The sequence below is a fragment of the Echinops telfairi genome, unplaced genomic scaffold, assembly GCF_000313985.2.
Source record: "Echinops telfairi isolate 266 unplaced genomic scaffold, ASM31398v2 ScPeMD7_3;HRSCAF=10, whole genome shotgun sequence".
Lineage (NCBI taxonomy): Eukaryota > Metazoa > Chordata > Mammalia > Afrosoricida > Tenrecidae > Echinops > Echinops telfairi.
Genome location: NW_022103899.1, coordinates 52,371,110 through 52,389,823, shown reverse-complemented (window position 1 = coordinate 52,389,823; position 18,714 = coordinate 52,371,110). Strand labels below are relative to the sequence as shown.

The following is an 18,714-nucleotide window of genomic DNA, read 5'->3' as shown; positions in this document are numbered from 1 at the left end:
ATGCCAGGGGCTTAAGTGGAGAAGAAATGTTTTGAAAATGATGAGGGCAATGAATGTACAAATGTGTTTTACACAATTGATGTATGCATGGATTTTGATAAGAGTTGTATGAGCCCTAATAAAACAATTAAAAAAAAAACCTTACCTGTCTATCAGTCTATCTTCTAAGTCTACCTTCCATCTTTGCTACTTGAACTTAATCACGTTCTCTTCTCTTCTTCCCAGAACTGATCATCATGCTGGGTCTTTGCCATTTGCTAGTTCTGTTCTGTTTTGGTCTCTTGTCTCCTCTCCTCTGCTACTGGTTCTTTATTCTATATTCTTGAAACTTTCCAGATGGTGTTTGATCCTACTACCTTCGTTCATTGTTCATCCTTTTTACACAGACTCCTTCTTTTACAAACCATCTAATTTAGTTGATTATGCTTTTTCCGGAATTCCCAGGAGGAGTGGGGTGACAGAAACAATAAAAGGTAATGAAATATGCCATGTTCCAATTTTGGAGGACACCCGGGAACAACATTTAGAATTTACCCCAGTCTTGTCTTTAGGGCCATTCCAGTTGGGCAATGCTGCCAGCAGGCTAGCTGGAGAATGTGACTTTGCCTTTGGTGTTTTGATAAACTAAACATCTAAATTATTTCTGTAAGAAGCAGTGTGTTACAGGTTGAAGGACCTACTCATGACCTTGAAGTATGAGAAAGAACATTTATTTCTAATATGCTCAGAGGGGGGCAGAGGGACAATAAAGAGTGTGGCACAAAGCTGTTCTGTATGTGCTGTCACATTGGCTCTGCTCCTAGTAATGCAGTCATACATACATGTCACACACAGAGACACATACACACACACACAGAGAAAGAGAGAGAAAGAGAAATTCACTACATCAAAACAAATTGGAACAAACATAAACATTCATCAAGAATAAAATTCAATAAATTACAATGATGTACCCTAATCTCCTTAAAAGTGTCACTTCTTGAAAATTCCTGAATGACATGGAAAATAGAAAAGGTAATAAAACAAAATACAAGATGATATTCACTATGATTATACTTTGGTGACTGTACATTGTCACATGGTATTCATGCGTATGGTTTCAAACACTTACTGATGTGTGCAATGTATTCTTTTAGATGTGGATATGAGACATGAAAAACAGCTGTAAGTAGAGGTTTTACTGGTGGCATTGATAGGTTAGTTCCACCTGCAGGTTTTTAAGATATGATTTATTGTGCACTAAGATTTTTTTGGTTTTTGGCTTTAGGTGTTTGGGCCCAAATCTGGGAGAAAAGAGAGACAGGGGTGACACAAAAAATGGACCATGCTGCTGGACACCTCGTTTTAATGATGGGTTTGAGTTGATGGTGCAAAGACTGGACCTGTAGATGCAGGGGAGGGGCGGGTGGTGTTGGGGAACTCTGAGGACACAGATTTCTGTTCAGTTGAGAAAGACTCACTGGTTTCTATCCGATTCTGGAACGTACTGTGAAACTTGGAACCCTGGGAGACTCAGGAGAAACACTATTGAAACCATGAAGGACAGGGAGGGTCAAGGAAAGAATGGCACCAGGTAAAGTCACATTCTCCAGCTGGCTGCTGGCAGCATTGGCCAATTTGAATTGTTTTTCACCATAAATACATGAAGCACAAATAGGCCTGTATCAAAACACACTTGTGAACTGTCTCAGGCCAACAGCCTGTCAGGAAGAACTCAAGTAAAAGCTGAAAGAACTGGCAAAATCGGGAGTTAACATGACCTGATTTATATTCATAAGAGGCTTGGGTAATCCTATTTCTGTATTTCAGAGCTGAGTAAAGATATTAGTATACGTATAAATTAGAAATAGAAGTTGAGGTGGAGACTAATGTAAACATCCTATAGACACAGGCACACATGTGTGTATTTTATAATGCATACCAACATGCACACCTACATCTATATTCACTGGAAAAATATACACCACGATTTTTACAGGTTCTTTCCGAAATATACGGTTATCTCCCCCAGGCCCTCATTATTTCCCTGCAATCAAATGTTTCCTTAATGCCATTGTGAAGTGCCCGGGGATCACTTTTGATTCATAGCGACCCTGTGTGATAAAGGGTTTGCGGGGCTGTGACCATGACGGAAGCAGTTCCCCCTGAGCAGAGGGGTTTCAGATGTTTGCCGGCTGACTAGCAATTAAGAACTTCCCTGTGGCGTCATCAACCCACCACTCTCTGCCATGAAGTCCATGATGACTGTTGGTGACCAAGTCTCCTGAAAATTATACAAATCCAGCCGGCCAATCAACCAACCCCGTCAGTTCCACCTCCTATAGACCCCGCACTGGGTTTCTGAGACTATACATATTTTCACCTGAGGACAGACAGGCTGGAGGATTTGAACTGCTGACCTTGGGGTGAGCAGTTAATGCCCCACCAACAGCACGGTGGTGACTCCTTAGTGGTACAACCAGTATTAACAAAAGGCAGAAAATGCATGTTTTATGTATATTTTTAGACAAAGTCATTTTCTAATCATTTGAAGGTTTAAGGGGGAAGGAAAACTCACATTGCCTTCCCTTTCAGAAGACACAAGCAAATGTGTCCTTCGAAGTGTCACTTGATAACACACCAAAAATGACCCATCACCAGCACGCTTCCTTTCTGGGACTTCAGAGTGACAGAGACAGGATCATGTGACCCAGAAAGGAAGTTGTGTGGGTCTGAACGCGTTGTCCGAACTACTTTTCTAGGGGCCAAGGGCATCGATTGTTTTACCTTCCGTCCTCTCAGGGGGTTTTCCGCTCTTACAGGCCGCTGTGCTGTTGACTGTCTCCGAGGAGGTGCTCAGCTTGGTGCTAGGGTCCCGTTTGGGCTTGGGTGGTGGCTGTCTCCGTGAGCCACAGCTGCTGTCGTCATCTGCACCCCCAACTGAGTGCAGGGACTGTGATCTCACTGCAAAGCCACTGGAGCAAGGGTGGGGGAGTCTGTCCTGAGGAGCGGGCATCGTCATGAATCCCATGCGGAAATGTTTGCCCACGTAACTCCCGTCGTGGCTTCGCCCTACATCTCCGCCTATGCTGTAAGGGAAAGCAGCACAAAACCCATCAGGATAAGTAGAAATTGAACCAGAAAATACAAGGTCTGGGACATAAGCATATATGTAAATGTGAGTGTGTGTGTATACACACGAGGGGACTTCAGACTATGTATATACGTGTGTATATTTATTTATACACGTAACATGTATACACATCTCTATGTATTATATATGCATATATATACATAAGCATATATGGGTATGTGTGCGTGTTTGTATACATACACGAGGGGACTTCAAAAATTCGTGGAAAATGGAAGCTAAAGATAATGGATTGGTCCAACTTGTTTTGAAATATATCTCACTACTTCCGAGTGGATTCCAATTCATATCTATGTACTCATGTACCCATGTGTGTATATACACACACCTCTCTGTATAAATACACATATGTGTGAAATTTTAACTTCAGACTGTTAACGATGCACAGTATTCTTCAAAAGCTGCCTTTTCAGTTTCAAGAAGCATGATTTCTATCTATACTTTTGCATTGAAGAAAGCAAGGAAATAAACTATGATTAGGATAAGAAGGCTACCAAACACAAGTCAGTCCGTGGAAGTTTCATGTTGTCTTGAGGCTGAACAGGTGTAGGCAGAGCTTCCAGGCTAAGATGGATGAGGAACCCCTAATGAGATACACTTCCATCATAATAATAAACTACACCTACTCCTCACTCTCATTATCTGACATTTTGCATTTATGACAGTAGTCAAACCCTACTATTCAGTTAGTTTGTGTGTTAACGGTTTCCACTGGGTAATAACTAATACTGGACCATAGGGCGGGTGGCACGACTTTGATGGTTATGGTTCCATGCCAACTTGGCTGGGCCATGATTCTCTGTGCTCTGGTAGTTAGGTAATGAATGATTCGATTGGGACTGGGTAGTTAGGAATTGATGTATTCATCCTTTGATATGATGGGCTTATCCTTCATTTTCATGTAAAACTAATTTTCACACACAACCTGGCCTTGGGACCCTAAGCAGATCAATAATTAAGGAATGGATGGTATAGAATGGTATAAAATAATTGGTGTAAGATATTAAAATAACAATAATTTATCAAGGGGTTATGAGGGTGGGAGGGGGTGAAAGGAGGGAAAAAAGAGGAAATGATACCAAGGGCTCAAATAGAAAGTAAATGTTTATAAAATAATGATGGCAATATATGTACAAATATGCTTGATACAATTGATGTATGGATTGTTTAAAAAGCTGTAAGAGCCTCCAATATAATTATCTTAACAAACAAGCAAAATAAATAAATAATATCTAGTAAAAATGTGTAGTAAAATATCATCAGATTTTGAGATGCTGCTTAAACGCTTCAAAAATTCCAGTGAAGTGTATAAATTCACAGTTTTTATTATCTATGTAAGAAATTTTACACTAAAACAAAATAGAAGAAATCCCTATCAATGTTAAGCTCAACTTACTCATACAGGAAATACCTCCTTAGGTTTCTCCAGGCTATTGAGTAATGGATTCAATGTTATTACAAAAGACACATTTAAGCAAAGGACCATTTTTTAAAATGAGACTAAGCTGGAGTTTTCCCCATCAATGAAGGACTTGGGAAACCAAAGAAATGCATAAAAAACGAAAAAGAAAGCACTAATACACAATATTTTACTGGTTTCCTTACACACACATGAATCATAACAAGTACCTTTGAGTAAATGAAGTTTAAAAGCTCATTGAGTGTACTTTCCTAGACATAGGGTTTATTTTGGCCTTTTTGTTGTTGCTAAGCCTTAATTGCTAAGCCTTAATTGCCTTTGTAATGTGGTCTAATCCAAGACAAGCTTCTGTAATTCTCTTTATTGTATTTTTCTCATCATTATAATGTTTGCCATAACTTTAAAGTTCCAGTAGGGAAAATAATAGTAAATGAGATTTCCATTTTTATTTTATTTTTTTGTTTTTGTTTTTCTTTGCAGCTGGGGACTTATGACAGTTAAATGTCCATTGTGGATAAAGACAGAGAAGATTCATTAAGAAGATAAGACTGCTTACAATATGTAAGGCTTATAATAACATCACTACATCAAAAAACATGACTACATCAAAAATATTTTTATATGACTGTTGGTTTCTAAGTAATATCAGCTGGTGTTCAGACACCGGTTATATGATCGCTGCCAAATAAAATACAGTTGGCTGGAAACCAAATCTACCAGCCAGAGTAGTGGAGATTAAAAAAACATGAATGAAATCAAGTCAATTACCAAATGAAGGTAGTAGTCAGCATACTAAGTATGTGCAGTGTCTTCATGCATTTACTTTTCTGTGCTTTTATAAATACCATTAGCAATAACTACAACAACAAAGGCTTGTAAATAATTGCTTTTAATTGAAGTTCTAATCATACTGATGGAAGTATGAGAGTGGGTTAGTATCACGGTAAGACTTAGATTGTGATCTTCAGCTTTCTCCTGTAAAATACAATATTTTATTTCTTCGAGCTTTGCTTTCAGTCTCATGGGGTCATGATACTTTTTCTTACTTCTCTTGGTACATCACTTTAAGGATTTTTGTAGACGGTCATCTCCTTCCCAGTAGGATGACCAATTAGGGAGGTTTATGCATGCGTTTAATGCAGAAAGGCATTTATGAAGGAGTTACTGGACATAATTGTGTTATCAATTTCTTGGTTACTCTTGTCTTGAATAGGGCCTGCACCTTTTTCCTAGACAGATGATTAGCTCTGCTGTGTCACAATTATATCTTAAAGCATAAAACAATTTCATCCAGCTCTGTTTGCCTTTGCTCATACATGAACTTTTTCAACTAATGCTTCAGAAAACAAGTCGTAGGTATACTGTCAGTTTGACCAAAGTGTGGATGGAGGACGAACAAAGGGGTTAAAAATGAGTTAGATTCCAAAGGATTGTTCAAGACAAGCCTAAGGGTAAGCAATAAAAGTGTACATAAAAATAAGCAACAAAAGCATTTTGGTATGAGACCAGGAAAGATGATGATGATGATGACGATGATTCGAAACCACATTAAAATTGTGTTACGAGGATGGAGGGAAAAGAGAGGAGTTGATGCCCAGGGCTCAAATAGAAAGTAAATGTTTAGAAAATAATAATGGCAACATATGTACTTTAAAAAATGATGTATGCCTTTTATGAGCAGTAAGAGCTCCTAATAAAATGATCTTTAAAGATTGTGTTGTGTTGTTTAGAACCCCATGGGGTTTTTAAATATGCAAATTATAGTCTCCATACCATGGACAATTGTTGAGTCATTAACTAATGAATAAAAATCTATTGATTCAGAATCTCTGTAAGATTTAGCCAAAGAAGCCCTGGTGATAGAGTGGGTGATGGGTAGGGCCAATAACCACAAAATCAGTGGTTTGAACTCACCAGGTGCTCCATAGAAGAAAAATGAGGCTTTCTGCTCCTGTAAAGATTTACAGCCTCGGAAAACCCAAGGAACCATCCTACTCTATCCTACAGGGTCCCATGAGTCAGAATTGACTTGGCACTGAATTTGGAATGTTTATGTGATGGATGTTTTAAAATTTTAAGTTAAAAGTTAAGTTATCCCATTATCTTTTAAGTCCCCTCATATGTGTCTCTATATATCAATATATAGATAAAATCTATCTATATATACATATATATCCAGATATTTCTGATATAGCTAAACAGGCACACACACACACATACATATATACATACTTCCGGGATATTAAGAACAAGAATAAAAGTTATCAATGAGCATATATTGAATAATTAGAAACAGAAAAATATGAGCGCCATAAAATAGAACAAAGGAGACTTGCCAGAAACCAGGGAAACCATCACAGATGCAATTCATGAGTCAGACTTGTTAGGGTTTTAGTGACAACCCTCCCCCTACCAGCTCTTAGCCACTTACAACAATAACTATTGATATATCGCTCATATTATGCTTCAGGTATGTATCAACATTCGCTGTGGCTCTGCTCCAGGCATCCCTGCCCGCCCCCACCTCCCCCCCTCACACCACGATCTCTCCTTATTGACATACACTGTTCCGACAGCAAAGAGAATCACAATGCCTTAAACTTATGAGCAAGGAAGATGATCACAAGCTCTTGAAACCTCTGCTAGGGTGTGGCATATAATTTTTTACCTATAGTCCATGATTTTAACCAATCCCATGACCAAGCTCGATGTCAATGATTGTCAGTGGATGCTCCGCCAACAAGGAAGTTCTGTGAGTTGCATGACAAGATCTAGGGGTGTGTAATCCCCTCAGAGTCAAGGGACCAGCCGTGGCAGTGTAACACCAAGATCTCTCTTCCAAAGAGAACTGGCCATGAGGGATGATGCACCTGGCGGACAACTTCTGCATAGTCTTCAGAACTCACTGAAATATTGGCATGAAGGCCATCTTCCCAGGAAGCCCCTGATGTACCATGGGGCTGTGGTACCAGTGCAACATTGGACCATGCAATACCCAATGATAATGAGCTCAGATATGCTCACCAAATCAGGATTCTTTTGGATTCACCAATTAATAGAATCAGAAGGTACTAATAGAAATCCATTTAAAGCTTTAAAAGGACCCGAGGGCTTGAACACGCTATGTAGTCTGTTCCTGCACTTGACCCACTGCAATCACACTAAGATTTCTCCCTAGGATGTTAGTTCCAATCAAAGCAGTTGAAGGATGTTGCAAGGCCAAGCCAGATATCCATACTCAGAAGTGCTTATCAAGACCAAAATGGGGGAAGTCTTTATCCTGAGTAGCGAGCTTTGGGCAGTGCATTTGGTGGCCATCCTATCTGTTTGTGAAGTAAAACAGCCTAAAGTAATATATACAGAATGCTGGACAAGAGGTAAAATAAAGGTATAGGGACTATTTTCAGGGACAAAGCAAGAAAAGGGCTAGAGGGTTATAAATGAAAGAATCTGAGATAAATTAAAGAGGCATGTGGATGAACATGTATGAATGGGCACAAGTGTAATATCCACCAGATAATCTCCACTGTGGAAGTGTCACCGGACAGCCAAATAGATAGAAGGACTTAGGTGACACACAGCCTTTGTCGTTAGCTACCAAGAGTTGGTATAATGGGTACATCAACAGTGGCCATGTGGGCAGAGATGAAGGCTATGCCTGAGCTCAGGAGCATGAAATGTCAAGGCCAATCTAGCCTCCTCTGTCTTTGAATGCCCTCCATTTCCAGTGCCATCACCTTGACTCAACTCATGATGATCCTACATTTGCATAGTAGAAGAGCCCCAAGGAGGGTGAAGAAGATCGCCATACTAGTTTGGGTATGTTGAAATGGTTAAGTAATGGTCAAGCTACTAACCATTTACACTACCCAGGGACTTCATACGATGACAGCCTTTGAAAATGCTACTGAGTCTTTCTTCCCGTTCCCCCCCTTTTCACAGGTGTCAGACTTGAATTGTGACCCAAGGACTTTCATCCCTCCTCCGGTCCCCTCCATTTAGCTCTCCCTGTCAATCCCTCCATCGTCCTCACTTCTAACTTCATCTCATTTCCACTTCCCGGACAACCTGGAGTGTCATGCTGGGGGGCAATAATTCAACCTACTGGAAGAGAACCCCTTAAAATAACCACGAGACTCCATAATTAAAAAAAAAAAAATCTGTGTGAATAGAGGGCATTTTTCTGCTTAAGACTCCAAGCATTTAAATGGTGCCTGAGGAGTTAGAAACAATCTTCCCTGTAGGAATACTTGGCTTGAAGTGAAAGTTATGTGGGCTGAAAAAGCAGTCTCTTTGCAATAAGACTCCAACACTCAAGCTACATTAAGCCTGACACATCTTGTTATAAAAATAAAAACAAGTTTCATAATCTCGAATTCGAAAAAGTATGCTTTCTTTTTGCACACAAGGAAGCCAGAGTTGCAAGATCTAGTTATCTGTGGATTACGTTTCTAATACAAAACACAAAGAATAACATTATTTGAGTAAAGAGAGGGGGGTAGATATGGTCTCAGAAGTAATTAGTAACATATTTAAATGTTGTCCTCAAACCTGAGGTTGCCTATTGGACCAGCTGTGGCACTTGTGCTTTCGTGCCATTGAGTGGGGGGCTCTGTATCACCGTAGCATCCAAGTCCCTCTGGAAACTGTTCTTTCACAGAATGATAGGGATTTCAGCAGACTTGCACATAAAGTTGCTGTCAAATTTGCCCGAGATATTACATCTGAATAAGTTATCCCACTTCCCAAAACAGAGAAGTCAATCAATCATTTTGGCAAAATTCCTTACTTTTAAATTCTGAACCTCCTGAAGTTTGTTTATAGGACCCTCATTTGCTCATTGAGGCCGCCACACTTTACAGAGCAATTACCTGGTACTGTGGAATCTTAAAAAAGCTGCAAACAAAAGAGGTAAAAGAGTGAAAACGCTACATTGAACTCAGAGTGTCAAGATAATTAGGTAAGTGTACCCCTCATGTTCTTAACTTCCTTAGAGAGTTGCCTCAGTTATCCACAGCACCTATTGATCAGGACTGACGAAAGGTACCAAAGAAGAACTTCAGAACTGCGCTGACGATGCAAATCAACAAGGATTGCTATGTGTCACTCTTTCTTCTTGAGAATCCATCAGCATTCATGTTGCATGTCTCTTTCTGAGAAAGGAGCCTTTCTTCTGTCTTTTATTTAAAATCATTTTATTGGGACCTCATACAATTCTTATCACAATCATAGATCCATCCATTGTGTCAAGCACATTTGGACATTTGTTGCCATCATCATTCTCAGGAAGACTTTCAGAGAGCCAACTGCGTCCTTTGAGAACGTTTGGCTACCATATCCTAAAGGAACTAATCTCCTATGTATGCAGTTGGTGGTTACTAAAGAAATGCTACTGGTGAACGGAAGTTAGAAAACAGCAGGCATCAGGAAAGAGTAGGAACCACTCAGAGCAGGACATGAATGCAGCGTATCTATTTTAATGTATGGAACCAACCTTGTTACTTAACACTCTAAATGGAAATAATTAACAGACTTCTCAGTTCATCTCCTTTGTATTAATTATGAAACAGCAGAGAAGTTTGAATCCAGTAAAACTAAACGGTGTTCATATTTTTTTCCAAATGGTTCATTCACCATTACCCTAAATACCTTCTCTGAGTGACTTGCTCATTCAAGGTCATAATCTCTGGACTTCTTGCCTGGGCTGCAAACACTCATATTCGCCTCTTTGTATCTTCAGTTACAATTGTTTTCTACTTTTACACCCCTAATGCCTGAACCCCTAAAAATTCGCTCAGCCATGTATTTCTTCCCTCTTGCTATTTACTGATACTTTTGCTTATAAAGGTCAAGTGTTAAAAATGAAATTGTCACACATCTCCTTTATTAACTGATGTGGCAACTAATATAAATAAGGGGGGGGAAAGCAACAGAAAAATGAATATCCCATAGAGTATACATTCAAGTTCCTTTACCTATAAAGGTTATGCTGTGGGTTGATATTTTTAAGCATTCAATATAGTTCACCTTGATAGAGAGCATCCGCAATCTGTCCCAAATTGCAGTTTCTAAGAAAAAATATGTGATATAACCAATTCACTAGCCATCTAATTTTATTTGGAGATATATATATTATCAGCCACAATAAAATGGGAAGATAATTTCCAAGGTTGTTATAAGAAAGAAAATTCAATATAACATTTTTAATGCACTGATCAGGGTGGCTGGTAGAAGGAGATCATAGGAAATATTCATTTATCTTTCCTATTTTCCAAGCTTGTCATTTAACTGTGTAGCAGCATTTATTGCTCTGTTTTGTTCCCATGTGCATAATGGGCATTATCATGAAGTTTTCACTCTAGAAAAAGAAAAACATACATAAAGGCATTGTACTTATGATATGAGAGAATGTAAACAGAAATTGTTATGCAATGTGTGTCTAAACTGGGGGCTGGTAGATCTTGCTTGAAAGTAAAGGATATGGAGCTACCCTAAATAAGGTGTGGTTTATTTCACTGTTATTGGAGACCTGGTGGCACAGGGTTTACGTGCTGGGCTGCTAGCTGCAAGGTCAGCAGTCTAAAGCTTTCTACTCCTATAAAGACTTGTACCCTGTTTCCCTGAAAATAAGACAGTGTCTTCTATTAATTTTTGCTCCCAAAGATGTGCTAGGTCTTATTTTCAGGGGAAGAATACAGCACACATTTATTGTTTATTGTTTTATTAAAAGAGAACTCACACTTCCTGTCTGCTCCGGCTGTGGCCAACAATGAGCTGTGCAGCGGTGCCTGCCACTACCGTCCAGAGTGCAGAGTTATGGTAGCTCCGGGGGCCTTATTTTCAGGGGATGCCTTATATTTCAGCGAGAGGAAAACTAAGTAGGTAAGAAACTCACAGGAACAGTTCTACCCTGTCCTGTAGGGTCACTATGAGTTGAATCTACTCAATGATATGATTCTGTCATCCTAATAGAAGGGTAGAGATATTTTCTGAAATGTTATCAAAGTTTATTTTACTCACATTTGGGGTTATAAGGAATCGGGTTTAAAGTATAATGCTTATTAAAGACAGAATAAATTTGATGGAGCATCTTCAAGAGATTTAGTTTTACTTGAATCATGACAAATGCTTTTAAGATTAACATATATTATGTTATTATCTATGGCACTTTGGAATCTAAAATTAAAACATTACTTTTTTTACATATAAATAATACTTCCCTAGTTCTTAAAGTGTTGTGGCTAGAAAAAGAGAAGTTATATGGTAATTCCATCAACTCAAGATATTCAGATTTAGCTGAGAATATGGTTCATAGAAGTTCACATCATCAGAGATGTTTTCTAAAAATTCAAGTAACGAAGAGAAAGTTCTGGAAAGTAGGTTTTATTTGTGTCTTTAAAACTGACATAAGCTTTGAATATAGTTTGAGAACATGCCAAGTTTTTACAAATGAGTTTAGCTAACCATATGCAACTCTTTTTTCTCCTCATTCTAGAAGAAGCTAGAAATACAGAAAGTTAATATGCAATGGCTTTGAACTTCCTGAGCATAAGGGGCTAACTTCATGCCAGTTTAAAGTATCATGATTAATTTGATTTCCCAAAGCTGGACCGCTTAAGTGAGTTGACATATTTCATTCATGTCATTGTTGCTGTGAGGTCACTTGAAGTCAGTCTCCCACACTCATCCTGAGTTCATTGATGATAGTGTAGTAATCCATAAGGTTTCCAGGCCTTTATTCATAGCTCATCTTAATTTGGAAGTTCTGCTGAACCCTATTTAGCACCACCACAACACACACATCTCTACCAACAGATAAATAGATCCATTGACAAAAATAAAATCTGAGACTCCCACATGGAAGGCAACGATCCTTCCTACTACTGAGTTCCCACTGCCCTCTTACTTTATAAGCTCAAATAAATACATACCCACACTCACTGCTATCTATTCAAAACAGACTCATAGTGCCCCTAAGAGACAGGATGAACTGTACCATGGGTTTCCAAGAGTGTTACTCTTTAGAGAGTAGAAAGCCCCAAGGAACAGTTGCTGCTTTTGAACCATTGACCTTTCGGTTAATAGTCCAATGCTTAATTCACTGTTACCTGGGCTCAATCACAAAAATGATCCTCATGCCAACACTGGCCATGCATCTTAAGTGTGGGGTTACAGGAAGGCAGTACAGGAAGCAGACTGAAGAGTGTTCCAGGCGAGTCACAGACTATGGAACCAGCATGATTTCAGTACCATGTGGTCAAATGTTCACGCAGGGGAAGAACACTGAAACCACAGCTGCGGGCCTGGGAAGTCCCATGGGAAGAAGGGGCTTTTCAGCTGATGTGGAAGCATGAATAAGACTTAATCACAGCAGGGGAGAGAAGGGAATTTAGGGACTAGCAGTCAGGATCTAGGGAAGCTTAGTTATTAGGATAGCCCATGCCTACTTATTATAATCTGATGGGATTTAGTTGACCATCTATATCCAAGTGCTAGATAGAATAGTGTCTGGCTTAAAGTGGCCATCCAGGAAGTATTAAGCAAACTAGGAGTAAAGGGCTAGAATGGGAATAAGCAAATACTTTCAGATTTCTTAATCAATGAAATGGATGATAGTATTATATAATGATAATTTTTCTATTTTTTTCAGTTGCCATTTTCTTAATTTATGAGGAAAGAAGGAGAGGGAGATGTCTGTAAATACTCCTACACTGTTAATTCTGGTTTCTGTGACAGGAGTTAGTAATGTGAATGCAGGAGTCAGTTTAATCCCCTCCTCTCCATCTTCACTGCCCGCCTTTAGACGCTCAGCATTTCTTGGCTAAATTAAAGCCAACTGCCTCTTAGCTGATATTTTTTCACAGTGTTGCCAAGTTCATCCTTCTAAATGCAGATTTGCTCATGTCACTCTCTTAATTTAAACTACTGTGCTAGCATTACCCTTTCTTCCAAATGACATCCAAAACTTTCATGTGGTGCTGGTAGTCCATGACAATTTAGGTATTATCTAAAATTTGTTCTCTGTTTTGAGACTCCTCAAATATTAAGATGTTCCTATTACAACTTTGCTCTAGATTCTTGATTCAAATGTAACATTCAAGTCCTTCCTGTACCAAATGCTATGTCACACCACTGTGTGCCTGTCATAGGCAGGGCCTCCTTGATCTCTACACCATGCCATTGTTCCCTGTTTGCTGATAATCTCTGTGAATCCCGGAGACTTTTGAGGGTAGGAGCCATGAATTGTTTGTAGAAAGTGGAAAATAGGTGGGCATAATGGAAGAAAGGAAAGCTAAGAGCCTTGACAAATCACTAGATATTTTTATAAGCATTCCCTTTTAGGATTTCTTTGGCATAGATTTTCTTAAACTATCATTGTAAAGAAAAACCTCAATATTCAAAGGCCTACTTTGGATCTTCCAATCATTATGTCCACTGTCAAAGCAAAAATCCATATTTTCAAATGTTTTCTTTTCTTATTTCCCAATGCCCAACTGGGAAAATTGCACACAGATTTCTAGCTCTATCACAATCCAGTTCTGTGAACTCAGCTGCTTCAGCTTGAACTTTCTTTACTCCATTCAAAACTGGAAATTAATAAATAGACCCATCAATATTGTTTTGCATGTTATTTAGGTGCCTGAGATAAGTACACAAGAGAGGCCTTTCCTTTCAGTTTTCGTTTAGTGGCTCGCTGGGTTAGTCCTCATTCTCTTTTAATTTTGTGAAATTGACAGGCTTACCGTCATTGACAGGCTTACCTTCTGACATGACCACTCATCACATCTCATTAGACGCTTATGAGGAACCACTATGTGTGGTCTCCAACTGTGTCAACTGTATCGTTGCCTTAATCAAATTAAATAGTGCATGAGCCAAAGAATCGGGAGTGTGAAAATCACCAATTTTTTCCCTCTGAAAGCGCTTATGAAAAACTGTGTTGTTTATTTTGAAAATCCCCATTTTGGCTTGGCTGGCTATGGTTCGGTAGGATTCCTGGGTAATGTGTAATCACTGTTCCACAGGATGCCTTCTTCAAGCCCTTAGAGTGGCTAGAGGTTTGAGTTGATTTGATGTCATAGGTAGTGGTTCACATGGTAGATATTGGGGGGGAATCTTTTAGTTTAGATGACTCCAAAAAGCTTTCAATGCTGGTTCCCCTTTAGGGATAGAAAATATCAGACTTCATGAACATGGTTCATACAGAAAAGACTGCAATGGAGACACGAATTCCAATCTAAAGGACAGACACACAGCTAATTCAAAAGTTGGTAGATCATATATTATTACTATGTGTGTTTTTTTTAAATATTCCTCTAATTTCACTCATTTTCTAATTGGCCAGGAGATGATCTCAATTTTATTGTATTTTTTATCATAAAGAAATCAAGTTGAACAAAACAGACACATAGCATACGCGTCTACGTCTCCTGAAATGTTGGTTTTATACCTTCTTACTTAAATTAAACTTATCACCCAGGACTCCAATAGTTCATTCCAATAATGTTCTTGTAAAGTTAACCAGTGACCTACAAGGAAGTCAGATTTTCCTTCAGGTGGATTTTTTAATCATAAAACACAAAACATAAGGTAAACGACTAACGTACTCACACCAAATTATTTAAGCAATTCACTTCTCAAGGGACTTTGGACAGGGGTCCTGGGGGAGGAATGCATTTTCCTTGTGGTGGTCATATAAAGCAAGGCACTAAGATTAAGAAAGAATTGAACAATTCAAGCAAGACCCTTTTTCCTTCTGTTTCTATCTATAAATATCTTTGCATCATGGACTAGAGTCCTTCCTTTTAATTTTCCTAGACAGGATTGCCATCAGCAATTCTTCCGCTTTGTTCCACACGTATTCTTAGCAGCTAACACAAGCTTTCCGGACACTTCTGGTTTTGAGGAACATCACCCTCAAGTACACGTGAGCCCCAAACCCACATCATTCATTCATTCTCTTTTCCTCTCTTTCTTCTTTCTTTCATTCTTTTTCTTACTTTGCTCCTTATTTCTCCCTATCCTCCTCTTCCAATTCCCTCTACTCAAGTATCTTCAATAACATACTTTTTCTCACAACTGTCTCTAAAAACAACACAACACTTTAAGCATGGCTTCTCTTAAATTTTTTCCTTGGCCAGAAAGTAATGTTCTTAGTTGAGTTTTCTACCTCGAATTTTTCCTAAATTAATATAATAATAACCTGAGAGAAAACAGTCCTAGGAAAGAAATCTGACCCTAGCACTTGTCTTCTTTAAATTCTTCTTAAATATTCACACAGAGTCTAACTTTTCTGTAAGACAACTGGAGTTTTCATGACCTATCTGCGCTGCAAAATCTTACCACTTCTTGTCAATTTCCCAGTCACATAGATTTTTGCCATAACTTCCCTTCTTCTTCAAATGATATCTCCTTACGAGGGAACATTCGGAGTTCTCAGCTCCCAGATCTAATGTCGTCATCAATATGTTCTCTCCTGTTTAGTTCGCATTTCTTTTGTGTCAGTTAGCATGTTTGTCTTATAGGAAAGCTATTAGATTCTAAAATTTTGAGGATGTAAGTCATAGTTTGTACATTTCTTGTATGCTTCCTTGCACATAGAAAGAATCATATAGGTGTTTGGGATGTGAATTAAAGTGAAACATGCATTGCAAAGAATACATAGCTACTACTTATATTATAATTAAATAATTAATTAAATACATTGTGTTCAGGCGTGCTTGAAATTAAAACAATCACCACTGGCTGTCTAGAAATTTTGCTACAATAGAATAAGGATGGCGAGTGATATTTCTCTGTTTTTAGAAATATAAATTTGGTTCAGTAGGAAGCAAAGGACTAAATATGTATTTATAGAATAAACAGATAATGACATCTTGAGCTCCCAATCACTAATGAGAATTAAGTTCCATATCCACAATCAAACAATCAAGGTAGGCTTTCCAGGCTGTATATTCATAGGAGAAAATATCTATTATTTGTGTGGATGTAGAAAAAGATGTTAAAGAACACACACACAGACACATGAACACACAGACCATGTATAGTCTCAGACACACCTATATATTTCCCACACAGCTTTTTTCTGCCCTAGTTAGGAGATTCCATTTCTAGTTCTGGACTTAAATGTTTGCATGACCATTAAAAACCCCACTCCCAATTCACTGAATTCACCGAAATGGGGTAGCAATCCCTTAGGCTATCTATGGGATCAAAATGAGAATGTAAAACAAGGTCAGACATATTCATGGAGCGTTTTTCCTGTTAACTGCAAAGGAACATTTCTCAGGTCTTTCCAGGGAACACACTATCTTAACAAATGATAACGCTGAGCGCTGCGCTCACTGCCAAGTCAGAGGTCCGTTAAAAGAGTCCTGCCTGCTCTTCTGAAAGCCAAGATTTTTTCCTCCATCCATTTCCTCAGAAAGGCACGTCAGTGTGACCCCCGAGAATTCTGCTGACAAATCAAACTCTCATTCAGAGCTGAGGTAGTTTCTCTGAATGGACTGGTCAATGTGCTGTCCAGCTCCACCACAAGTTGCACTTCTCTCTAATGCACCCACATGGAACTGTGATAGTTTGTAATATAGTTACAGTAGACGGCCAATGCAGAGGCCGGAAACTTGGCTCCCTATTTTTCTGGATTGGTTTTCCAGGAATACTCCACATCCCCTGATTGATTTTCAACACACGTGCACGCACACGCGCGCGCACACACACACACACACACATTTACACACACAAATAATTGGATTTTATGCTCTGTGTCCATGCAAGCATTTGGCTTATTCACCTTGTGGTACCACCCTAAGGGCCTTGCCGACCCATTTTGAAATGTGCCTTTAATCACACTTCCTGCTCTCCTACCCATCTTTATTCATGACAAATTAAAAGCTATTATCAAAGGTATTAGCAACAGTTGTAATGCCCGCAGTGATTCTTAAAATAAAAATAAATAATTCCCCTCCATCATAATGGATGTGGTATCTTAGTCAGTCTCATTACAATATTTATCATCTGTTATTTGTTGCACGAGACAGCACAACGAGTCAGTGCTGTACAATAGAGAAAGATACATACCCCTCAGGGTTTGCAGTTTAATAGAGAGCACATTTAAATTTAAGATCAACCCTAATAAAATCTTCCTGTATACATACATCTAGGGGGATTGGGGCAAGGGGCTTTATGGAGGCCTCATTGAGAAGCATTTATTTACTGACGAAGAGTGTAACTTATGGAAGACAATTAACGTAATGCTTCTTGGCAGGTTTGATTTCCCCCCATTTATAACTGCCACTTGTGAGCATCTGTTTAAGTTTTTTTTCTAAAAAAGTTTGCAAGATTCAGAAAACACAGGGTCGGAAATCAGTTAGGAAACACCAAAGATGATTTTAAATACAACTTCTGCATTTATTTCTTACTTGCAAGATGAAAAATGGTAAAGATGCAGGTGGCTTGAAGAACTAACGGGATGTTGTGTTAGATGTAAACATGTACCCAGGCTGCTGGGTTTGTTGAAAACTTCTCCTCAATTGTTTTCTTCTTTTTAATTCACTCCTCTTATGCTTATAACCTGGAACTTTTCATCATCAATCACGTTAACCTTTCGGTTTGAACATCCATAGAGGGTCACTATGAATCGAAATCAACTCAAGCACGGTGAGTTTGAGCTTTTTTGTTTTTCAGTTTGCTCTTCAACTAACTCCAAGTGCCTTCCCAGCTGCTGGGTGGGTTTGAAAGGCCAACTTTTGGGCTAACAGCTGAACACGTGGCCATTGGGCCACCAGGGCTTCTTGATAGAACCCTAGTTTTGTGTTACAGAGCACCCTGGTAGCACAAAAGTTAAGCACTTGACTGCGAAACAGAGCATCAGAGGTCCTAACCCACTGAATGGGCTGCCTGGGAAAATATGGTGGTCTGTTTCTTTAAGGACTGATGGGCTTGGGATCTCTTTGACACAGTTCCCTGCGGACTTTATCAGCTTGCTGTGAATTGGAATTGACTCAAAGGCAATTGACTTGCCTTACATGTTGAGCATTCTTATTATTTTTACATGACAACAAGTTGATTCTGATCCAGAGTGACAAAAGGTGAGAAATTATAACTGCCCCGTAATGTTTCCTAGACTGAGCTTCTGGGTGGTTATGACCCAGTTTCTCAATTC

General features: G+C 38.9%; 1 protein-coding gene across 1 annotated transcript in view; it reads right to left on the bottom strand.

Annotated features, from left to right (window-relative positions):
• NYAP2 (neuronal tyrosine-phosphorylated phosphoinositide-3-kinase adaptor 2) overlaps window positions 1–18,714 on the bottom strand; it is a 325,661-nt gene that overhangs the window by 189,096 nt on the left and 117,851 nt on the right. Inside the window, exon 3 of the mRNA XM_004701652.3 lies at window positions 2,767–3,068. Within this exon, the coding sequence (XP_004701709.2) occupies window positions 2,767–3,068 (302 nt within the window). The remainder of the gene's footprint in view (window positions 1–2,766; window positions 3,069–18,714) is intronic.